The sequence below is a fragment of the Myxine glutinosa genome, chromosome 5 (genome assembly GCF_964187855.1).
Source record: "Myxine glutinosa chromosome 5, kmMyxGlut1.1, whole genome shotgun sequence".
NCBI classification, from domain to species: domain Eukaryota; kingdom Metazoa; phylum Chordata; class Myxini; order Myxiniformes; family Myxinidae; genus Myxine; species Myxine glutinosa.
The window spans coordinates 174,217,290-174,242,814 of NC_136265.1; the positions used below are offsets into that span (position 1 = coordinate 174,217,290).

Genomic DNA, 25,525 nt, shown 5'->3' on the forward strand with positions numbered 1-25,525 from the left:
TCTGTGCAATGATGTTTTGCTTTGCATCATGACAGAACTTCCTCTGACTCGAATGTACTCTACAGGGCTCTCAGGATTACTGCCCCAACACCAGGGCTACAGCCTTGACAGTAAGCGGAACGTTCTAGCCTCTCGCGGTGCACCGGGGAAAGAGGGCCGCGCTGTTCGTCCAGAGCGCAAGCGCAAGTCTGCCCCACCTGGCCTGGCCACACTCAAGCAGAAGCTGAGCCGGCGACGACGTGCGTCCCGTACAGCACACCATGCTAAGCAGATGCGGGAGCTGCTATCGGGTTGGCCTTTGCACGAGGTAAGTCTTACATGCATCCCACTCACTAAATGTGTGTGTACCACTTCCACCACACCACCTGCCACATAATTTGCACCTGAAAAAGGAAATCTTCCTTCCAGTTTCAAACCTCACCTCTGACACATTTGCTTAATATCTGTGCCTCTCGCACACATGCTACTCTCCCACTCCCTCCCACATATAGCATATAGTATTTTATTCCTTGAGATAATTTTTGTCCCCATAATTGTCCTAGCCGTTTGGTGTGTCTTCTCTGTGAATGAGGCACAGTTCATTAGGAATGCGTTAAAGAACACCCTTCTGTGTTGCATTGAAGTATCAGGAGCATAAATGAGATACTCCACAACACCTTGTCCAAAGAATGTCCTCAACCGAGATGTGCTTATCTCAACGTGCGGTAAATATCCAATGGTGGCGGCTTTGTTCTTTTATTTATTTTCTCATTCAACCAGTTTGACTTGACAAATTCCTTTCTTACAATGTGCTCTATTTTTGCGTTTGGCTGTTTTATTCTCTCTCTGAAATGTCAAAGTCTATGGGGTACTTTTTATACATGGATTTCACAAAGGATAACTATTTTGAGACACGATGATCAATCATCCCTGTCCTTTCATCGTGGCCTGTGCTCAAACGATGGTGTTCTGCAGCCTGTTAGTTTTAACACGAATTTAAATGACGAGTGAAAATCCAAACCAAAATGAACCAAGTTGCAAGTTGTCACTTTCAATCCCTTAAACGGATGCCGCGCGTTTATCTCGTGACGATTCTCTGCAAATGCACGGATTTGTTTATCCGGAGTCAATAGAGCTCCATTGACAACATTTGCACAAGTGAATGAATGAATATGAATGAATGAATGATCGTTTTAAGGCCATTTTACCCGCTAGAGCGGGGGTTAGCCTTGCGGGCCCCATGACAATCATGGTTCCCTGTTTGAGGCAATGTTTTTTTTGGCCGGATGCCCTTCCTGGCGCCAACCCTCGGTCGCCTCTTACGATGCGCAGGGATACGGTGTACCTATTCTAAATCGGGGTACACACCGTGATCATTCATCCCAGCAAGCTGGTACTCAATTTGCCGACCTCGGAAGGATGACAGGCTGAGTCAACCCCCCTGGCGTTAATTCAGCGATCGACCGGGATTCGAACCCAGGATCCGAGGATCCCAAGCCGGCACCCTAACCGCTAAGCCAACACCAGGGATGCACAAGTGATAAGCTCATAATCTGGTTTTGGCTTACTGATACCAAATAACTTCGGTTCATTCATATGACATGCCATTTGCTCCCAGCACGGTCATCCACTCACTATCCTGACTTCCCATCCTGACATGGAATTATTTTTCCTGGCATTTGGTGGTTTTGATTCACCTTTCATATTTGGATTAATGGTGGGTGCCTTCACCATTTTTTCAGAGGTAGCATTTTAGTGGACACCAAAGGTTGCCCTGAGGGCATTTAAGAGTCGACCATAATATGATGTGAATCAAGGAGGGCAGGCCGATTGGATGGACATTAAACTGGCGCCCCATCTACCGGCACTAGTTGGTGGACATTAAAGAGCCCACGATGTCCTTCACGATGAGTAGGTGAGCTATCACTGGGACCCTCATCAAATTACAAATTCCTGCCCTGACATACTTCGTTGAATGTCAGGTCAGACCCGCTGGTTGGTGAAAGACTTGGCATGAGATGGTGGGAATACGGCCGTTAAAAAAAGAGAAATAATTCCCTTGGTTTCCAGAACATTCAAATCCAAATCCTTAAAATGTTGCTTTTGAGCTGGATTTGAACCGAGCTATTTTATTTTTGAATGAAAGTAATAATCGCACTGCCCCCAGGGCATGGCTCATTTGTTGAAAATGGTGTTGGCCCATTCATAACATTTGTGACCGAATCTTTATGCTGTTAATTTTTATCCTTCCTTATGTCGATGTTTCTTTTATCAAAGGTTTTCTTTTTTGTATCTTTCTTGTTTTATTTAATTTTAAAATATTTTTTACGACATAAGCTTCAACCCTCTTCGCTATTGTCTTCATTTGCCTTAATACTTTTGGCAACCAATTCAGATTGATGATGAGAACATCAAGTCCAAATCTTTGGTCGATGTGAACTTTTGAAATCTACAACACCATTTCACATTGGGTGGTAATTTGTGTAGCTGGCTTCCACAATTGTCCCTCTGTCCCCTCGTACATTATGGATTGTCCCTCTACCCTCCTCGTACAGTATGGATTGTCCCTCTCTCCCCTCATGCAGTATGGATTGTCCCTCTATCCCCTTGTACAGTATGGATTTCCCCTCTATCCCCTCGTACAGTATGGATTGCCCATTTATTGCCTCATATAGTATGGATTGTCCCTCTCTCCCCTCGTACAGTACGGATTGTCCCTCTATCCCCTTGTACAGTATGCATTGTCCCTCTATCCCCTTGTACAGTATGGATTGTCCCTCTATCCCCTCATACAGTATGGATTGTCCCTCTATCCCCTCATGCAGTATGGATTGTTCCTCTATCCCCTCATGCAGTATGGATTGTCCCTCTATCTCCTCATACAGTATGGATTGTGCCTCCATCCTCTCATATAGTAAAGATTGTGCCTTTTTCCCCCTTGTACAGTACGGATTGTCCCTCTATCCCCTTGTACAGTATGGATTGTCCCTCTATCCCCTTGTACAGTATGGATTGTCCCTCTATCCCCTCGTGCAGTATGGATTGTCCCTCTATCCCCTCATACAGTATGGATTGTCCCTCTATCCCCTCATACAGTATGGATTGTCCCTCTATCCCCTCATACAGTATGGATTGTCCCTCTATCCCCTCATACAGTATGGATTGTCCCTCTATCCCCTCATACAGTATGGATTGTCCCTCTATCCCCTCGTGCAGTATGGATTGTCCCTCTATCCCCTCATACAGTATGGATTGTCCCTCTATCCCCTCATACAGTATGGATTGTCCCTATATCCCCTCATACAGTATGGATTGTCCCTCTATCCCTTCATACAGTATGGATTGTCCCTCTATCCTCTCATACAGTATGGATTGTCCCTCTATCCCCTCATACAGTATGGATTGTTCCTCTATCCTCTCATACAGTATGGATTGTCCCTCTATCCCCTCATACAGTATGGATTGTCCCTCTCCCCTCATACAGTATGGATTGTCCCTCTATCCCCTCATACAGTATGGATTGTCCCTCTCCCCTCATACAGTATGGATTGTCCCTCTATCTCCTCATACAGTATGGATTGTCCCTCTATCCCCTCATACAGTATGGATTGTCTCTCTATCCCCTCGTGCAGTATGGATTGTCCCTCTATCCCCTCGTGCAGTATGGATTGTCCCTCTATCCCCTCATACAGTATGGATTGTCCCTCTATCCCCTCATACAGTATGGATTGTCCCTCTATCCCCTCATACAGTATGGATTGTCCCTCTATCCCCTCATACAGTATGGATTGTCCCTCTATCCCCTCATACAGTATGGATTGTCCCTCTATCCCCTCATACAGTATGGATTGTCCCTCTATCCCCTCGTGCAGTATGGATTGTCCCTCTATCCCCTCGTGCAGTATGGATTGTCCCTCTATCCCCTCGTGCAGTATGGATTGTCCCTCTATCCCCTCATGCAGTATGGATTGTCCCTCTATCCCCTCGTGCAGTATGGATTGTCCCTCTATCCCCTCATGCAGTATGGATTGTCCCTCTATCCCCTCATGCAGTATGGATTGTCCCTCTATCCCTTCATACAGTATGGATTGTCCCTCTATCCCCTCGTGCAGTATGGATTGTCCCTCTATTCCCTCATGCAGTATGGATTGTCCCTCTATCCCCTCATGCAGTATGGATTGTCCCTCTATCCCCTCATGCAGTATGGATTGTCCCTCTATCCCCTCATACAGTATGGATTGTCCCTCTATCCCCTCATGCAGTATGGATTGTCCCTCTATCTCCTCATACAGTATGGATTCATTGTAAGTGCTAAAGATACCATACTCCCCTTTTCATTCCCTCTTTTCCTTTCTCTCTGTTTTCTGAGGTCTTACCTTCTCTGCTTGTAATGTGCCAAGACCAAAGGCATTCCATAAGGGGCGGTTTATTTTACGATTGTCCGCTTTGAATTCCCGTCCATCTTTCTGGTTCCCTCTGCTCTTCGCGTTCCAATTGCCCTACATATGCTGTATAAGTTATATTAATGTAATGTACACTCTGCCCTTCTGTAACAGAACTCGCTTAAAATATGTGCGCACAGATTGTTTCTCTCTGTGCTGTTGCATAGGGACGAGCACTTTCATCTTGTGCCAATAACAGAATTTTGACAACTCATTTGTCTGAGACTGCTCTATTTTGTAGACCAAATGTAATTTAAAATATCCCCTTCTTCACAGGTGGATGGACGTTATTCAAAGTACATGAACCACCCTGCTGGCATTAATGGCTCACCTTTATTTTTCTGCTTAATGGGCAGGCCATAGTTACGGTTACCTGGAATGGGGAAGATGCGTGCTAGAACGATAGCAATGGCATGAGGCCACAGTCACGGCTAAGTGCCATGAAAACCAAACTCGGGAGCCGTTCCCATCACCCTGGCTTGCGCCATTTATTCTCTGTGCGATGTGATATGTGCTCGGCCGCTCACCAGAGGTCTGCAGGTTTGAGCAGCGGTTGCATTGCCCCACCAGAGCAGGTTGATAATGAGCTGTGGGGGTAGGTTGGCTCAGACATTCCAGCAGTGGAGTGCCTTGGTGAGAATATTGGGATGGAGCAAGAGTGGGAGGGGCTGGGAGTTGTGGAGTCTGTTGGATGAAGGGATTTCGGTTGAAAAATGAACTACGATGGGCGATGCAAAATGCTTGTTATGTGTTTGAGGAAAAGCTTTTACGCCAAATTGCCTCCTTAAAACAAGCGGGACGACCTGCGGCGTCAGGATTGTGCTGAACCTTTCTAATTTCTCATTGAGTTAAATGCTCTTTCTGTGATATATATTATTATTATTTTGTTTTATTTTATTTTTTTAATTGCGACGAAGCTTGGCGCGAAACCCCCCTTGCTGCACTTCTATTTTAAAAATAAACATGCAGCCATGTTCATTTTACCTTCACTTCTGTTCAAATTTAATTGGGATTATGAACCAAATGCAGATACTGCATCGCGATGCCGGCTGGCTTCCATGCCGGTGAAACGGCTTTAACCGATTGCTGGTATCAAAGTTCTCTACGCAGTTATTTATTTCGGTGCATGGCAGCCGCAGTCTTTTTGTAGCTATTCATGTTTTTAAAAAATGACGGTAGGTAACGGGCAATTTTAATCTGATGCACTGGACCCAAATCGTGCATCTTCCCACGATTGGTCTTTGTCTCTACGTTCTCATTTTTTTGAGACTCGGTCAGATTAAGACAACAACAGGCATTTTAAGGCCATTTCCCCTGCTAAAAACCACCTTTAGAGGCCATTTTTCCCCGCAAGGCGGGGGTTGGCCTTTTTCGGGAACCGTGGTTGTTGTTGTTTTTCGGTCCCCTTTTTGAAGCAATGTTTTACGGCCGGATGCCCTTCCTGACGCCAACCCTTTTTGCCGCCTTTAACGACAAACAGGGAATTACCAGTGAACTGGTACTCAATTAGCCGACCTCGGAAGGTATGACAGGCTGAGTCAACCCCCCTGGCGTTAATTCAGCGATCGACCGGGATTCGAACCCAGGATCCATTGGATCCTAAGCCGGCACCCTAGCCGCTAGCCCAACACCAGGGTTGTTTCCCCTGCTAGAGCGGGGAAAATTATCGGTCAGATTGAATATATGAATGAATGATCGTTTTTAAGGCCATTTTCCCCGCCAGAGCGGGGGTCAGCCTTGCGGGCCCCATGACAATCACGGTTCCCTGTTTGAGGCAATGTTTTTATGGCCGGATGCCCTTCCTGACGCCAACCCTTAGTCGCCTCTTACGATGCGCAGGGATTCGGTGTACCTATTCTAATTCGGGGTACACACCGGTCAGATTAAGGAAGAATATAATTCCAAAAACTCTCGCTAGGTCGTAGGAAGTCAATTTTCCCTTGTTATTGACAATGTGTGAGGGATGCTTGCTTACAACAAACCTGCCGACTGTTAGCTGCTGCATTTTGCAGCTTTTGAGGTGCATGCTACGTCTACACTATTGGAATGTCATCGCCACCCGCAAATCTTCGTTTTTGGCACTGGACTGCCTTTTCCGATTAACCCGTCCAAACGTGACGTTTGCATCGCATGAAAGCTGTTTGCTGCTGTATATTTGCCGTGACATGAATAGAATTTCATTATTTTATGTTTCGCCGCCATAGTTGCCGTATTTTACCCAATTATATATTTATTTAACAGTGATCCAATGGTTCATGCGAGAGCTTCCACTTATATGCATACATATGCACACACACATACATGTCAGATTTTGGGGGAAAGAAGAGGTTTTTCATCGTTTTTTAATTTGTATTAAACAGAGGGTATGAGGAGGGAATTAAAGTGAGGGTGGTGAGTTAAATAAAAGTGAGGGTCTATCCCATTACTCACAAATTAAAGTGAGTAATGTGATAGAGATAATTGCAGACATGTCGTGGGTATGGTAAACAGTTTTGGAAAAATTGGTCAGGCCCAAAATTATCTGAGCCTGAGACAGAGGATCGAAATAAATAAAATGACCACGGAAACATATGCGGAAGCGAGCACTCAATGCAAATTTACGGTAACACAGACTAATCCAGAACTATTACTTAGCTTTTTGGAAGCGGATCTCTCACAGGACCAAGAGAAGCAACCATGACTTGGTAACTGGAAACGGAAGTCGAAGCTAAAATAAAAAAATTGGAAGGTTTGAATGTTCGCATCATTTGGCCTGTTTTGTATGACCAGGTTCAAATTCCATATACCATGTTGATTTTTTTTTCCCATCGTGTTTGTAATTTACATAAAGTGTACTGATGTCTCCTGTTCTTGTCTTTCCTGGGTTTAAGATTGTAATTTTTCTATTCCGATAAACACAGGTCAGAACTAGAACGGCACTCAGTAGAGAGCATACCTCCGCCTGGTGAACAGTTTACGTTTTGTATCTCAGAGTAGACCAGAAAATCACAATACAGAATCACATTTAATCAAAATCAATCACAGGAATCACCATAGGTCCAGTCTTTCATACCCTGATCTCGCCCTCGTTTTGGCCATATCACTCAATGGTGAATAATCCCTTAAAAGATTATACTAGCGGATCCGGATCTTCACCAAAATTGAATCGATTCTTCCTTGTCACACACACAACCAGTCCAACAAGTTTCGTCCAAATCCATCCATAACTTTTTGAGATATCCTGCTATGTATCTTTTTTGGCCCTATCTCCAAATGGTGAAGACTGACGAATCACTTAAAAAATTAAATAATTCTCATATCCGAATCCATATTCAGATCTTCACCAAAATCGAATCGAATCGTCCTTGTCGGACACCCAACCGGTCAGAATAATTTCAGCATGGCTTGTAAATATTGGATAAAGACAAGCCAAGAGGTTTCTCCTGTGCAATACCTCTGAGCAGTATTGCAACAGGGAAAGCAAATAATTATTTATTGAGTTTCTTAAAGTGCATCATGGGTAGTTACACACGCACGCAAAGTAAAGAGCGGGTTGTAAGCAATTGGCGAGTGCCCATCCATCCGTCTTATCCGTTTATGATCGAGGAACAACTTATTTCTATTGAATGTCATATTTTGAACACAAATTGGAACATGGATAGAAAAGAAGCCTGCCGTTTAACAGTACATACTTTGGATCTGAATTTGTCCCGATTGCACATGTGCAGAGAGGAGTGAGATAATGCTTTTTACTCTGCCTGTCTGGCAGTCAAACAAAATGGAAAATCATTCCAAACAGGAAACTTGCTGTATTTACGGACGTCATAAAGGACACAAACAATAGGTGGGAATAACTAATGTAACTTGATAAACATGGTGGTGTAAAAGACACTGCATCAACGGCAATGAATGAATGAATGAATGAATAAATGATCGTTTTGAGGCCATTTTCCCCCGCTAAAGCGGGGGTTAGCCTTGCGGGCCCCATGACCTCATGGTTCCCTTTTTGAGGCAGTTTTTATGGCCGGATGCCCTTCCTGACGCCAACCCTTAGTCGCCTCTTACGATGAGCAGGGATACGGTGTACCTATTGTAAACCGGGGTACACACCGGGATCATTCATCCCAGCAAGCTGGTACTCAATTTGCCAACCTCGGAAGGATGACGGGCTGAGTCAACCCCCCTGGTGTTAATTCAGTGATCGACCGGGATTCAAACACAGGATCCTAGGATCCCAAGCTGGCACCCAAACCGCTAAGCCAACACCAGGCTAATTCCTGCAATAAAACAGGGAATTAATTTATTTATATGACTTTTGCAATCTTTAATTTATTTAAATTGAATTATACAGTTGAACACTGCAGAACACAAATTGCCTTCTTTACACTTCCAAGAACCTCCAGTTTAGCAGTATTTGGGCATGTATTAAATAGGGTTTAGCAGTATTAAATAGGGTGCTGTATAAGGGTGGTATATAAGACTGCTTCAAAAGTACTAAATTTCTGGATTTTTACCCTGCACCCGCGAAGCGAAAGTAAGGGTTAGGCGATCGGTTGCGTGTGTACGTGTGCGTCTGAATTTTTGAAATTCATTTTTCTCAGCAACCGTTGGTACGATTAACACAAAACTTTCACCACAGGAGCGCCTCCGCCTGTAGAATTTTAGTGATAATTATGACGTCATAGGCCACGTGGTACAGGCACCATCTTGGATAAGCTTCACACCTCTATATCTCTGAAACTGCTCCATGGAAAGAATTTAAACATGGCTCATTGACAAGTACTCCCCAAGGGGAATAAGTGTTGTTAACGATGACATCATTGGTACCTTAATTATGACGTCATAATTCGACACATATAACACTTAATCCGATCTGTATGAATTTGTTTCTCTCTGCAACTGTTAGTCTGATGGACACAAATTTTTCACCAGAGGAGCACTTCCTCCTGTAGAATATTTTAATGATAATTATGACGTTATAGGTCACATGGTACAGGAGCCATCTTGGAAAAAAAGAAAAACGTTGCACCTCTATATCTCCAAAACTACTCCATGGAAAAAATTGAAAGGTGGCTCATTGTAAAGAACTCCGCATGGGGGTATAAGTGTTGTTATCTCTGATGTCATAATTTGACAGGGACAATGCTTAGTCTGATAAGTTTGAAATTTATTGTGTAATTTACACAACAATTATATTAGAGAATATAAATTTATGATTTTATCGCTCACGAGGTCTGGCAGCCATATTGTATCAAAGAAAAAAAACCCTTCAAATACAGAATAGTTGGCTTGCACCAAGTTGATTGTGCAGGGTAAGTATTCTATGAATACCATCTAGTTTTTAAAGCGGTCTTTAATGAATGAATGATCGTTTTAAGGCCATTTTCCCCGCTAGAGCAGGGGTTAGCCTTGCGGGCCCCATGGCAATCATGGTTCCCTGTTTGAGGCAATGTTTTTACGGCCGGATGCCCTTCCTGACGCCAACCCTTGGTCGCCTCTTACGATGCGCAGGGATACGGTGTACCTATTCTAAACCGGGGTACACACCGTGATCATTCATCCCAGCAAGCTGGTACTCAATTTGCCGACCTCGGAAGGATGACAGGCTGAGTCAACACCCCTGGTGTTAATTTAGCGATCGACCGGGATTCGAACCCAGGATCCTAGGATCCCAAGCCGGCACCCTAACCGCTAAGCCAACACCAACACCAAATAATGCCATTATTTTATTCAACTGGAGGTATATGCTTGAACAATGCATGGCGGTATTGTGTTCTACTAGGGCATGCCCGTACTATATATATATCTAAAATTATATCCCCCCCCCTCTATTTACATGAAATGGTTTGGTCCAAAGCGAACGGCTTGCGAGTACGGTGACAATCCCCCCCCTCTATTTACATGAAATGGTTTGGTCCAAAGCGAACGGCTTGCGGAGTTTGGTAAAGAAATCGCCATAGCGTGCACAAACGCGCAGGAAAGCGAAAGAATCGCAAATTAGTTTTAATTAGTTTTAAAACATAGTTTAACGCCAACATAGTTTGCCAACGTGAAATAAATGAATACGCTCTCAAATGTGCCGTCCGAGGCAGAGTCTGTTCGGCACGTTCGGCACACGTGATAGCTCGCTGCTCTCTGATTGGTTGAATCGTTTTTTGGACATAGCTCGGTAACTACTTGTCCGATTAATATGAAACCTTGAAAAGGCACATCCTCGGGTCCCCAGCAATATACCTGGCAAGTTTAAAGTATATCGGACCCGTGGTTGTCGAGAAACAGCAGTCACAGACATACAGACATACAAACATACAAACATACACACAGAGATTACTGGAATTATAGATAGATGAAATCTATCGTACATATTTGATCTGGTCTAATCCATGTACTTTTCATCCAGGTCAAATTTGAACCACACGTGCAATTGTTTTCTGGGATGAAATTTTGAAAGCATCTTCACTGAATATCATCCAACCAGGATTTCAGTTAGTTGCTGCTTTCAAGTAGTGAATACATTTTTGGTATGGTGGTGGTCTTGGTGGTGAGAACAACAGGAATTCCAGATGTTTTGGGTGCACATTAGGCTGAAGGCAGCAGTATAAATGCTTTTGATTCCAAGCTCATGGGGAGCAAGGTAGTCTCAGGAGAATTACGATCTGGCTATTGGACTATTAATATAACCAAGCTGTCTTATGAATGACCTTCACGGAGGCTGTACTGCCTGCCTTGCTAGGTTTGGCCTTGCCCTGCATGGGGTGCCTAGCCACATTGTGTGGTTGACTCTTTGATGACCCAATGGCAATTTGGGGATGGCAGTAAAATTTTACTTATCAAAAAAAAGGCTGTGCTGCTCTCATGCTCAAAGACAAACTTAAAACCAAGAAAACGGTATAATGACCAAAACACTTGTCAAGATTTCGTGCCATAAAAGTATAAAAATTTCTTCATCAGGTGGCAGCCTTGGTCGAAGAGTATGAGGCTGCGGCAGCTCTGAAGGAGGTAGCGTCACAGGCTTGCCTTGCTCGGTCCAAGGCCTCCTCTCTAGCTCAAGATATGGCATGCCTGTATGAGTACAAGTATTGCACCGATGTCGACCTCGTCTTCCAGGTGGGTTCGTGCACCTCCAGTGTTGCGCAGCCTTGCACCACATGCTGGTGAATCTTTATTCAACATTGAAATGCACCACCATCACCTTGTATAGCTGCCCATCAGGGATGAAGACCAGAATGGTTGAAACATCACACATGAACCTTGCCTATAGGGCAGTGAACCACGAGATGGTCGTATGTTCATATTTGAATGTGGATTTTCCCAACTATAAAGTCTTTTTTTGCAGAGCTAATGGATTTGCTTTTCCACTCCATTTTACATTTGCATTGCTTTAGGAACGCCAAATTGTAATGAATGTGAATTCTACCAGAACAAATTGCAATGTAGCACCCCACTCCTGTAAGAACTGATACCAACTCATAGCCATGTGCTGCATATGAACGACGATTTTTTTTTTTTTTTTTTTGTATACAACATCGAGGCTCGTGTAAGAGCTAACATTAATAACAAAAAAACATAAAAGGACACATAAAACATATAATAAAGGGAGCGGGAGACAAGATGGGGATGAGAGGGAAGCACACAAGTACAACAGTGGATAACAGGGACATCGGGAGATCTGTGGGAGTGGGAGGGCTTGGGGGAGGGGGAGGTGGGGTAGGAGAGGTATAAAACAAATGGACACTGCTAGGATTTCCAGGAAAGAAGTCAGCATTTCAAAAAAGTAGGGATGAATTAACGGGGGTAGAAAAGATCAAGGTTTTGGATGGGGGAAGATAAGAGATGGTGGTGAACAGCTGTTTTAAAGACCTGGAGGGAGGAATGGGACTGAAGAGAGTGTGGGAGTTTGTTCCAGAGGCGGGAGAAAAGAGGAATGAAAGAGTGAAGGTGAGCAGAGTCTTGATTTTGGCAGTTTCATCAGAAGAGGGTTGCTAGCAGATCTTGTGCGACCTGAAGGAATATTTGGGGGAGCTGGGAGAGTTAGGCCAGAGAGGAGTTGGTAGAAAAGAGAAAGACCACCAACCTGCCTGCGGTGAGCGAGTGAGAGGCCCTCAGAGTCAGCTTCATCGTGGGAGATTCCAATGATTCTGAAAGCTTTGGTTTCAACATCGTGAAGCCGAGCTAGGTGTGAGGCAGGAGCACCGGCCCAGAGGGGAGAACAGTACTCCATCAAGCTGCAGATGAAAGCCTTGTATGTGGTGAGGAGCTCAGGTGTGCCAAGGAAGGACTTCGCATGTCGGAGGATGCCCAGTCGGTGACTGGCTTTAGCGGCCAGCTTGGAAATGTGGTTTTCCAGGTGGGAGTGGAGATGAAGCCGTAGCCAGAGGTACTCCTGGGGGTGGGGTGGAGAGAGGGCAGTGAAAGGAGAGTGAGGAAGATAGTTTTTGATAAAGATAGCAACCCCGCCACCAGGACGAGGCTCAGGTCTATCATACCGGAGGGGGGAGTAAGCAGGGAGAGATAGTAAGGAATCAGAGACATTTTGAAAGAGGAAAGTTTCTGTTAAGCAGATTACGTCTGGTTTGCCAGAAGCAACCTGTATGGAGAGATCAGTCAGGTTTGAGCGAAGGCCCTGGATGTTTGAGGTCCATACTGTTAAGGAAGGGTAAGGGGGAGCATTGGATACAGAACAGGGGAGGGAAGGGGTGGGGTTAGATGAGGAAGAGGAAGATGAGGGAAGAAGAGCTGTTGATAGTGTGTTGGAGATTTCAGAAGAGCTTGGAGAAAGGGAAGGATGAGTAGGACAAAAGGTTTGATGGTGATTGGATGAGGCACAGTGAAGAGTTGTTTGAGGGGGGGGCAGGGTGAGGAAGAAGGTTGGAGGAGATTGAGGTATGAGTTGGAAGGGAGAGGAGGCAGGGAGGAGGCTGCTTTGAGGAGGAGGTGTGAGAGGGGAGAATTGGAGAAAGATGGAGGCTGGGGAGATTTAGTGGGGAGGGGGGAGTTCTGAAGGAGAGGGGATAGGGGTGGAATTTAGGAGGTGAGGGGAGAGTTTGTGAGTGGAGGTGTGAGTGGGGAGATTTGAAGGGGAGGGGTTAGGGGGGAGTTTAGGAGGTGAGGGGGGAGAGGCAAGGGGAGAGTTTAGGAGGGGAGGGGGGAATTTAGGAGGAGAGGGGCAAGGGGGGAATTTAAATGGGAGGACTGAGTTTAGGAGGGGAGGTGTGAGTTTGGATTTTAGAAAGTGTTGGACGATTAATGGAAAATGAACATTTATTGCAAAATGAGTTTCTTGTGATTTTAAAGTCGGAGATCCGTTTGAAAACGTTAGAGGAGTGGTGGAATGCAGGTGAGTTTAGGGAATGCAGAAAGGAAGAACTGTAAGAGATTGAATTTTTATTTGAAATGGAGTGATTTGATGAGCACATCAAAGACAACCTTTTAAAGAGGAAGAATAAAAGTTTGTTATAATATACAACATAATGCAACACTGCAGGGGAAAGTTTAAACATTTTAAAATGAAAACGTGAAAACTTTCTGGGAAATTCCCTGAAGTGAGGGCATGGAGGCTAAGGGGGATGAAGGATTCCAGAACAGGTTCAGAAGCAGGAACAGAAGAATAGGGGATTGGCAGCCAGGTGAGCAGAGAACGAAGGAACAGGGAGGTGTATTAGCAATTGCGTTAGTACGGGAGGAGGGGCCTACTTTTTAAATTCTTCGTTAATATAAATATATTTTTGTTTGAAGGTTAGGTGAAAGTGGATCTGAGGAAGAAGGAGAAAGGTTGACGGAGTATGGTGAAAACTAGAATTGGAAAGGTATCGGCTGGAGAGGATTGAGATATGAAGGAAGGAGAGAAAACGGGTGGGGCGAAACGCATGGTTCCGATCGGGGAATGGGAAGCCACGAGGAGAGAAGGAAATTATTATTACGATTTTTTTTTTTTTTTTTTTTTTAATTAAGACTTTAAACAAAGGGTAAGATGTTTGGGGGAAGTATGGGATGAAAAGAAAGACAAACAAAAAAGCAATACAGTGAGAGAACTTAAGTAAATAGACAACAAACAACCGCCGAGGAGACAAGGAACCAGGCCCTAAACACGGCACGAACAAAACGACTATGATCGACCGTGATCTTACTGGAAACATACAGTAGACACATACACAGTAAAATAAACAGTACAGTTTTGACAAAAAAACACAAACGGGAAAAATACTTAACTTTGATGATGTGGAGAGCTTGGAAGAACACTACCTCGCTAGCAGAGGCGGAAGTCGAGCACGCACGACGATGACAACATTTGAGACTGCTTTGATACCCAACAATGGAACAACCATCGTATCTAATGTATTTCCCCAGGCAAGCTATAGTATGCAAATCTGTTTCAGTTAATCAAACTATTTTAGCTTTGGATTTGCTTTTTGCATCTAAACATTTGATGAGAGAACCATTAGTTCGTTCGTATGCAGCACAAGGCTGTGGGGTTGCATCATTGGCTGAGGGTGTTGCTGTGCTGCTGATGTAATGCCATCTGCTGGTTAGGGCAGGAATTTGTCATTTTTTTTCAGGGTGCTGGCGATGGCTCACCTACTCTTTGCAAAGGACACCGTCCATCCAAGGGACGACACACACATTGATGAATCACCCCGCCTGTGAAACACCAGGATGACAGTTTATAGCTGGTTCGGGATTCTAACCCAGGCTAGACAGCTTTGAAACGAGTATGCTTACCTCTAGGCCAGTGTTTCCCAACTTTTTTTCATGATGTGGCCCAACTGGCTTTTTACCTGACATGTCATGGCCCAGTGGGGATCATAGCAATTTTTTGAAACCAAAGAAATGTCAATAAGAACCACAACTTGATTCAATTTAGACTTTTAGAGTATCTAATGGAACAATATTTCTCATTTGAACAATTTCTTTGTGAAATGAATTAAAGCGAGTGAAGTAAAGCAAATTTATATGTGACAAAGGGTCTTGCGAGAAATGTTTAGAACAGAACATCAAGAAAATCAATTGAAAAGGCAAATGAACACTTCAGACTTCAAGGCTTTTCCATAACAAACAAATATTTATTTTAAATTAAGAAATGAAACTCTATTAACACATTGCAATAATAACCAGGAAAATAAAAAATATTTGAAAACTCATCTCCAAGGTGCTTTGCTTGTGGGCTGTAACACAAAACATTGCAGTATCTGCCAATTGAAAAAAAACTCAAACCAGTTTAACCTAAAGCTACTTTAATGAGAGTTGTTCTCCTGAATTTTCTGCACCAATTTCCAAATCCGTGGTTCTGTTGTAGAAAGCATACATCTCAGGTCTGCCTCACATTCAAGGTGGTTCCGAGCCTTTGTCTTCAGCTGCAACGTTGAGAAGCCTGATTCACTAAGATAAGTTGTTGCAAAGGGCAGGAGTTTCCGAAGGCATTCCTTTTCAATGTTGGGGTAGCTTCCCATCATTTTGGCCAAAACTCAGAGATAGAGGAAGCTTCAAAGACATCTCTGCATCCAGAATCATTTTGAAATTCAATCAGTTCATCTTGCAGGTCATCCTGGATGTCACTGACTTTAACAAGAAAAGAATTCCTCATGAGCGCCAGTCCTTCTCTCCCAATTTCTGGAAATACTGCAGAAATTATTCTCGAAGACAGCTGAGGTGTGTCACAACATCCTTTGCAACGCCAGGATCCAACGGCTCATTAATAGTGACTTCTGAAAGAGATTCGAACATGTAGTCAGGTTCACTATGTTTTTTCGTTCAAAATTTTGGTAGATTAGCAAAACTATACATTTTTGGAATATTCAGAGCATGAGGAATCCAAAAATTAATGTTTACATTTGCGTAGACACCTTTGCGAAAATGACACTCAGGACAGTGATGAAGATCTGTAAAAGCATATTCCTGAACGGTATAGACCTCGTAGATCCTGTGTATAGGACTTATAGTTCAATCTGATACTACCTATAACTTCCTATAACAACCTATAACTTCAAAGGACTTGCAATATCATGTATTATGTAATACAGTTATATCACAAATATAAAGACAATGGTTTTCAATCACCTTTGTTTGTTGCTTTTCTATAATCCTGAGCACTATTTTGAGGCCTTTATTGGATTCCTTGACCCAGAAAACATAGGATTAGCATATTTAATTAAGTCTCTAGGTTGACTAGAAGCCGAGATCGTGCAAAATATGTATTTTATGGCGGCCATTTTCAAAATCCAAAATGGCGGCCATGCAGGTGTCTGTGCAAATGCCAACATTGATTTTCAGATTCTCCATGCTCTGAAGATTCCAAAAATGTACAGGTTTGCTAATCCCAAAATTTTGAAAGAAATTATATTTGTTAACATACTGAACCTGACTATCTTCATCACTGTCCTGAGTGTCATTTTCGCAAAGGTGTCTACGCAAATGTAAACATTAATTTTTGGATTCCTCATGCTCTGAATATTCCAAAAATGTATAGTTTTGCTAATCTATCAAAATTTTGAACGAAATTATATTTGTTAACATAGTGAACCTGACTAATGGTAAAGTTCCCTTCCTCAGCCTTTCGTTTCCAGTTTTCAAGCTTCTGTATAAATGCACTGAGAGTGTCAATGAGCTGAATGATAGTTGTTCCCTTTCCTTGCAGCTTTCGATTCAGTCTGTTCAGTTGATCAAAAATATCCACAAGGTATGCAAGGCGAAAGACCCACAGCTTTTCATTGAAGGAAGCTTCAGGTTTGTGCTTTTCTTACATCTGTAGGAAACTCCGCATCTCTTCTCTGAGTTCAAACACTCGTGCCACAACATTTCCTTTTGATAGCCAACGCACCTTGGTGTAGTAAAGCAGGTTCTAATGCTCTGAATCCATTTCTGTGCACAATTGCTTGAACAGTCGGGAATTCAAAGCACTGCTTTTCACGTCGTTCACAATTTTGATGACTTGTTCAAGAACATCCTGAAGATGAGATGGAAGGGTTTTTGAAGCAAGAGCTTGCCAATGAATCAGACAATGAACAGACATGATGCCTGGAGATAGATTTCGAACAAGCGCTTGGAAGCCACTTTTTGCTCCGAGCATAGCTGGGGCACCATCGTTGCACACTCCACACATATTGTGCCAGTTCAGTTCCTCATGGTCAAATAACTGTTACTTTTTCCTTCACATCCACAGCTCTGGTATTTCTTCCGAGAGAACGGCAGAATAAGAATTCTTCCTTGATGGAATCACCATTCACATACCGAACGAAGGCAAGAAGCTGGGAACAGGATGAAACATCTGTGGATTCATCCAACTAAATTGAGAACAATCCAAATGCAGCGTCTTTGATTTCAACAATCACCTGTTCTTTTATGTCGCTAGACAAGTCAGCAATCCTCCTTTGAACCGTATTATTTGACAGAGGAGTTTTGTTGAACTTTTTTTCAGCTTCTTCTCCAAGCAAAATCCTAGCCATCTTCAGAGCACATGGCTTGATCAGAGTCTCTCCGACTGAGTGAGGTTTCTTCTGTTGCACAATGAGGAGGCTGGCGGCATAAGAAGCCTCCGTAAGACGCTTGTTTTGCTGAAATAATGTTCCACTTTGATCCAAGCGCTGGCGCTTCACATTCTTTTCCATTCGCTTGAATAAGTTCACATCCTTATAATAATAATAATTCATTTATTTTGTATAGCGCTTTTCAAGAAGCCCAAAGGCGCTTTGACAGAGTGCAAAACATAATGCATAACAATACATGAAAACAACAATTGCAAAAAGACAAGAATCAATAGGGAAATATTTAAAGCAAAAGGAGGGAGAAGGAGAAGAGATAGTCAGGGGTTAAATGCTGTGGGTTGAATGTTGAATGCAGTGTTGAACAGGTGGGTCTTTAGTGATGTTTTGAATGTGGTGAGTGAGGAGGAGTCTCAGATGGTGTGAGGTAGTGAGTTCCAGAGGGTGGGAGCAGCGATGGAGAAGGCCCTGTCCCGCCAGGATATTAATTTGGTCCGGATGGGGGGGGGGGGGGGGGTCAGGAGGTTGGTACCAGCAGAGCGGAGGTTGCGGGTGGGAGTGTGTTTGGAGAGGAGGTCAGCCAGGTAGGACGGGGCCAGGTTATGGAGGGCTTTGTATGTCAAGAGGAGGATTTTGTACTGGATTCTCTGGGGGATGGGGAGCCAGTGAAGCTTGTAAAGGACGGGGGTGATGTGGTCACGGGTCCGGGAATGGGTGAGTAGACGGGCAGCGGAGTTCTGAATGTATTGGAGTTTATTGGTGATTTTTTAGGGTGAACCATAGAGGAGGCTATTGCAGTAGTCCAGACGGGAGGTGATGAAGGCGTGGATGAGGGTTTCTGCAGCCATGGAGGAGAGGGATGAGCGGAGACGGGCAATGTTTTTCAGGTGAAAGAAGGCTGACTTTGTGATCTGTTTAGTGTATTTGTCGAAGGAGAGGGTTTGGTCAAAGATGACGCCAAAATTCCGGATGTGAGGGGAGGTGGATACTGGGATACCGTCGATGTTGAGGGCAAAGTTATGAGTGGATTTTGTGAGCGTTTTTGGGCCAATGATGATTATTTCAGATTTATCACAGTTAAGCTTGTTGTTGTTGATGTTGATGATGTGGATGAATCTTCTCCAAATTGAGCTTCAACTTTGATGGCCGCAAAGATTGATTTCTGAGAACTTTCTGGCACAGGTCGCATTGTCCCTTTAATTCTCCACGATCATGTAAGGATGTGAATCCAAACTTTATGCATTGCTTATCATATCCTTGTTTTGTCATTTCAGAAGGGTTTCTGGGGGGAAAAAAAGAAGGTAAAATGGAAAAAAACGAGCCTAAAAAAAATCCGGGGAATAGTGGGTGGCTACCACCACTGACCACCACCACCAACACACACAGAATTGAGCTCTTGTTTTAGGCCTTGTGCGTGAAAATATTATATTGTTTGGGCAAATATTGGGCAGTCTCTGTGGCCCATCTGGAAAACGTGCTGTGGCCCACCAGTGGGCCAAGGCCCACTGATTGGGAACCCATGGTCTTGGCCATCCTGTCAGCCCTGGGGAACCATCGAAAAGCATAAACTGATAAGGACATTGAATTAACTTTGCACATTCTCACTGAAATATTTGCTTATCCACAATGACAGCCACATTGCATACAAAGTCACATCATGTATACATACCAGCTTTTACTGCATCAATATCATGAATGTTGCAATTAGAAAACAGTAGGCAAGTTGCATTCGATGCAACATCCATACAATAGGGTGTGTCGTGTTTGTGGGTGTTGGAAGCTGATATTGATAACTTGTGCGGTTTACTCACGTTTGCGATTGTGTGCATAACTGTGCAACAGGACACGTGCTTCCCTGTGCACCGTGCTATTCTGGCGGCACGTTGTCCCTACTTTCGTACCCGGCTCAGCCTTCCCGGCACACCAGCGCTAGGGTATGGCGCGGAGTTGCGGCTGAGCCTTGGACCCCCAGGCGTGGACCTACCCTCTTTTTCATCACTCCTGTGGTTCCTCTACACAGGCGAGTTTGTTCCAGAGGAGCAGCCCGGCTGTGGCACAAAGGGCTCCCTGCTGGATGGTGATAATGGGGTGCTCTCGTGGCTCAGCGCTGAGTTTGGAACACCAAATGCACTTGCGACAGACTTGCTGGTGTTGCTTGAGAGTGGTTACTACTACGATGCTGTTCTCTGCTTCTCCTCTGACCTCGAGTATACGGTGGGTGTTTCTATGACCAATGCAATGTTTGATCTTGTCCCTAATTTTTATGAAGGCCATTAGCATGTATCTTCTTCTTCCCATGGGTTGTGCTTATTGATCCATCACACAAATGTAGCACATGGCTGATGGTTTGCCTAAGTTCCAGGGCTGTTGCTGTTCTTCTGATGCAGTGCATCATTCCATAGATTAGGACAAGACCTTTCAATTTGGCAAGGGTAGCAGCACACCATGATTTGATCTTTTTGAATGGTACGACAAAGAAATTGCTTGAAGGAAGAGTGCATTATGATGAAACAAGTAAAAATCCCGTCAAAAATGATGGGTTGGAACAGTTTATTCAGCCTCGTGAGCGTGCCAAAGGCTGAAGCCTCGGCCTCGTTTCAGGTGTACTTATATCTTCTTTATTAGACATCCTATGGATGTAAATGAACACTCGTTTTACTCTACGTGCGTTGCACATCATGTGCAGCAAATTTCACCTCCCTGCACCTTGTATTATTATTATTTATTTTTTTTAAACGTTTCTGTACACCCTTGAGGCTCGTTTTGCAAGCCACCATCTACAATTCCAATAGAAGAAACATAATTACTCTTTTATGGAAAATGTTTTTCGAGTTTGTTTTATCCTCACAAATAGACCATAGTGAACACACATTGGTGTTGAAAGATTGACCTTTAAAATCTACCCTTATGAAGGGTGACAGACAAACACACAAACTGACATTGTGTTTTATATGGTAGATGAAAAGTATTGTTACATTTGTAGGGAGTAGGCAGTGATTACCTTAGTCCTGGTAGAATTGCATAAGTCGTGTGCTCCGACTGTCGTGAAGAAGAAGAAACCCCATGTATCATAAGTAGGGATCCGGTAGACCGTATGTCGTGCAAGCGCGTATCTTCGTTCCCATCACGAGGGGTGGGGTTATGTTAATTAGTTAGGGATTATGGGTAATGAATCCCCTGTATTTAATGGCCTCTGTTATTTTTCTTCTGTTCCTTATGATTATGACATCAGCAGCACACACACCTAGACAGAAATCGCACATTTATAACACTAAATAAAAAGCGACCGGAACAGGGACAGCCGTCACCTCGCAACACAAGCAGGCAGGTCCGGGAGGCCACGCCCCGAATAGCAGTGATTGGTCTGGAATTTGGTTCAAGCAAGGACTGCTAAGACGGCACTCGCTGATAGGAACGGAGATGGAGACGTCATGGGATGACGTCAGAGCCTTGAGTACAAAGGAGTTGGAGGGCAGACATTTTGTCTCTAGGGTCCGGACTTTGATATAGAACGGTCGAGGCTCTTGACTTCCTCGCATGTTCTGGCTTTGGTGGTGAACGGTCACAATTTCATATCTCGCTCCGTTTCGGGATTTCACTGCAAGCGGTCGGAGATTATCGCCCTCCTGCGAGTGTGGAATTCATTGACGAGCACATGAACATTTTGTAGTGCTCTGTTTGCGCGGAGTTCGGATTGAAGGCACGGCCGCATTTGCTTTTCCTTGGCACGTCGGTGTTGGTGAACGAGATCGTGAGGACGAGCGCGGCTGGAGCGACCGAGCGGGCGCGGCCTGTTCGCTTCGCGCACGGAGCCAGGAGTAAGCGGACTGCGCAGCGAGGCCTAGTTCCCACCCACGGGCAGTGCAGCCTGTGGCTTCCCGCGCAGGGACGTGGAGGCCTGTGACGATCCGGGACAATTCCTGACGATGTTCAAGAGCAGCTCGGAGTTAAGTGCCCACAAAAATAACACATTTATTTTCCAGTTATTTTTCCCCTTTGTCTGTAATCGAGTCTGTATGGAGGTTCCCTCAATTTAGGAATTTAGTGTTACCTTTTCATTGTCCTGCATTATTTTTTATTAAACCCTTTTATTGTTGCATTTGCATTCTGTGCCGGTTTGAGTGATTATCGCCTGCTCGAAGACATCGGGTGGAAGCCGTCCAGGTAAGTTCGTCATCCTCCTTTCCCTCGCGTGTAAAGAATACCGTAATTTTTGGATTGAACGCCTTGGAGTAAAGCTCGTTTGGTCATCCGTGTCGCCTTGCAGTGTTTACTACAGGGCAGTTTTTTTATACAGAATCAAGACTCCTGTAAGAGCTAACGCATTCCAACATGAAAAGATGCACAGACACATAAAACATGCAATGAAGGGAGCGGGAGACGAGAGGGGGAGAGAGGGAAGTACACAAGCACAACAACAGAAGAGAACAGGGACGTCGGTATGTTATCAGAACCCATGTCCTTTTTGCTGCTTTCTATCTCATGCCGAGCACACCACCAGGTTACATCATATGCTGCCTTTGGTAGATTGCTCGAACTATTTGGGATACAGAAGATCATGGGATCATACATACAGCCTAGATAATGATGATAATAACGAGTTTAGCTCCTTAGAAATGGAACTGTTGATACTCAGCTCCTTACCAAGCACAATTAGAAAGGCATTATCTTGGCCTGGCCTTAAGACTTGGCCTTGAGTTTTCCTGGACACAGTCACACCACAATTGCATTCATAAAGGAGGGAGTGTAGATGAGACATTACCCCCATTGCTGCATAAATGCGAGCAGCGAAAAAACATATTCAGGCAGATTTGATTCCTCTGTTTACCGGGAAGATTCTTGGCACACTAATCCACGTAGCATGCTGCTGCAACAGCTTCACGGTCTGTGGATTCTCAGTGTCTCGGGAATTATCCTTTTAATGTCCACTCTTCATGATTCATTGATTCATGCATTGACCTCCCACCGCGATTGGTGAAGAATGGTGTACTGTCCCATTTCCAAATGGCATGGCATGAATTTTATTCGTTCCCATTCCATGTCTGTATGTTCCTTGTATCTCGCTCTATTTGATGGAACACGGCATGGTGAGCACAGATATATGACGGTGTGGCATGCTGAAGGTCAGTCCCGCCTCGATTACTGGAACTGAAATTGCCGGTAAAGGATGATGCTTTGGATTTATGACTTTGTTTGGAAGTTATTGTGTTTTTAGAATTAGATTTTATTCTAGTCTCACACCCCCGAGAGGCGAGGACTTTTTGTTGACCCTTTAAAAAATTGTATTTTCTTCTTTTATTTGGGCTGACCGGATGGCCTTGGCCCTGGAGGTATGCACACTCGTCTCTAAGATGTCTAGGCTGAGTTTGAATCCCGACCCAGCTATTAAATAAAGAAGAATAAGATTTTCTTCTTTTCTTTTTTTCTTTTCCTTTCTTCTTTGCAAACTCCTGCTTTCAGTTGTGTCAGAGAGTAGAAACAAATACTTGAACTATCCTTTTCTGCTTTTATATGGAAATTTAATATTCTTTTGACTTGTGTCGAACAGTCATTTTACCTTCTTTTAGCACTTGCATTGATATCTGTGTCAGAATTTTGAACGAGGTACAAATCCCAAAAAACACACATTGATTGCTTTAAACCTATATAACTTTGTCCCAAATGTTCTGAATTAGTACATTTAGGTGTCGTCTTGTAGAACACAATCACGTCTTTCAGAAAATGTATAGTGTTATATACTTGTTATCAATTATCTACATGTTATAAGCCTCTGAACCTCAAAAAATGGTGAAAAAGGGCATTTTAAAAAGTATTTCGTTACCCTTCAAAGCCATGCATTCATTATAAAAGCCTTTTTCAGGTACTTTTCACAGCTGGAATAAAAGTAGATCTATATAACTACTCTACTGAATGTGTTTTTGTGTTACTCATGTCAGTTCCTGAGTCACAGCTCCTCCTCATATAGGATGAAGCAGATGAACCGTAACGTAAGAGATATTTATATAAGCCCTGTTTTACACACATCAGGGTGTTCCATAGTTCTTGTTTAGGGCGCAACAAACAGCACTTATACGTATGTATTAACTCTGTAAAAATCATTGACCTCCTTTGTTTCTCTGAGACACAACAAGCTTGAGTGTGAATTTAGAAACCATAACGGTCTCTTACGCTACGCACGTCATGCTCCCTGTAAGCCAGGTAAGTGCATATCGAAGTGAAATATACCATCAGACCATCACATTAGCTTGAATTATATGCCATTTCAAAAGATCGGGACGCTCCTGGTGCGTTAAGTACGCAAAACTAGCCGAAACAGCATCTTCGGGAAGAAGAGGAAGGAATTCATATATCTTGTTTTGGTCTCTTACGTTATGCTAACAAGGAAGGGAAACTTTGCCCATGAATAAAAACGGAACCTCTGGGCCGATCGGTGTCAGTTTGGCTGCGTTTGATAGCCCAGGCTTAGGGCTTTAAGGATATCAAGGTGATTTTTAGCTATTCCAAAAAAAAAAATTTGACCCCTGGGAGGCCCAAATGTACCTCGTTCAAAATTCTGACCCATCTGTAGTTGGGCAGCAGTCCTGCTAACAATGCGTTGCACAGTTCCATCTCCCATTTTACATAGCTCACCGGCCAAGCCGAGTGCTCACTCCAAACTGGCCCCACGATACGCGCTCGTGCCGGATGTTGCGGGAACTTTCGGCTGTTCACTTGGCACTGCCGGCACCATCTGGCACTGCTCGTTAGTCTCGTCGGGCAGTCTGCTAACGGCCAGGTATGTGTTGTTCGGGCTGGCGGCTGACCTCTGACCCAGCGTTAACCCACACTCGCCTTTAGCAGCCCGGATCTGATGGCCTCCCGTGCCGTCGACTTGTAAATTGCTTTCCTTGCGCTTAGATTTTGGCTTTAACCTTTTAACCCAGCTTGTCATTGCTATAATTATTTTGTGGTCATACTGAAGAAGGAAGATTTTTTTTTTCTTCTTCTTCTTTATGTCTTAATGGCCTGGCAGGATAGCCTACAGGAATGCTCACTTGCTGTTTGAATCCTGTCCCAGCTTTGGACCTGTCACCCTGGTGTTTTATATTCAAGGCGATACATGAAAGTGTACATTGGATGGACATTGTGTCAGGTGACCGTCTGCCAACGCTGGTCGTTGGTGACCTTAAAAATCCAACAATGCCTTTCACAAAGAGTATGCGAGTTACCGCCATGGTCCTCACATTCCCAATTCCTGCCTTGACTGACTTCTGTGGAGGCAGCGCCAAACCAGCCAGCGTAACCGTTTCCCAGGAATTGCTTCGGCAGCGTAGATGCTCTGTCAGGAGTATGGTACTTTTTAATTTCTGAATGATGTCTATTAAATCTTTCTGTTAAAACCAGCCAGCTTTTTGATTCCAGGACCAAGTTTGCCAAACACCAATCATCATTCCGAATGATTTGTGCAAGTAAGACGTACAGCAGTGGACCCTCAGTAAAGCCGTTTTTAAACATGGTGGTGCGAAGGTAAGAAGATCATTTATTGATTGCAGGTTCACCACTTGTGGTCGTGCTATATGACTAAATTCTCATTTTGAAATGCCCTATTTTTTCAATGAGATGTCTTATTTCGATCCCCCACCCCTTCCTTTCTCATATATTACCAATATA

At 43.9% G+C, this 25,525-nt stretch overlaps 2 protein-coding genes across 9 annotated transcripts in view; both read left to right on the plus strand.

Annotated features, from left to right (window-relative positions):
- Positions 1-25,525, plus strand: part of DTD1 (D-aminoacyl-tRNA deacylase 1) — a 903,613-nt gene that overhangs the window by 703,752 nt on the left and 174,336 nt on the right. The gene's annotated exons all lie outside the window — the stretch shown is intronic.
- Positions 1-25,525, plus strand: part of BTBD7 (BTB domain containing 7) — a 643,025-nt gene that overhangs the window by 503,637 nt on the left and 113,863 nt on the right. For all 8 annotated transcript variants that reach the window (XM_078779099.1, XM_068115511.2, XM_078779100.1 and 5 more), the window contains 3 exons: positions 66-307; positions 11,352-11,507; positions 19,718-20,089. In XM_078779099.1, coding sequence (XP_078635225.1) covers positions 66-307; positions 11,352-11,507; positions 19,718-20,089 — 770 coding nt within the window. The remainder of the gene's footprint in view (positions 1-65; positions 308-11,351; positions 11,508-19,717; positions 20,090-25,525) is intronic.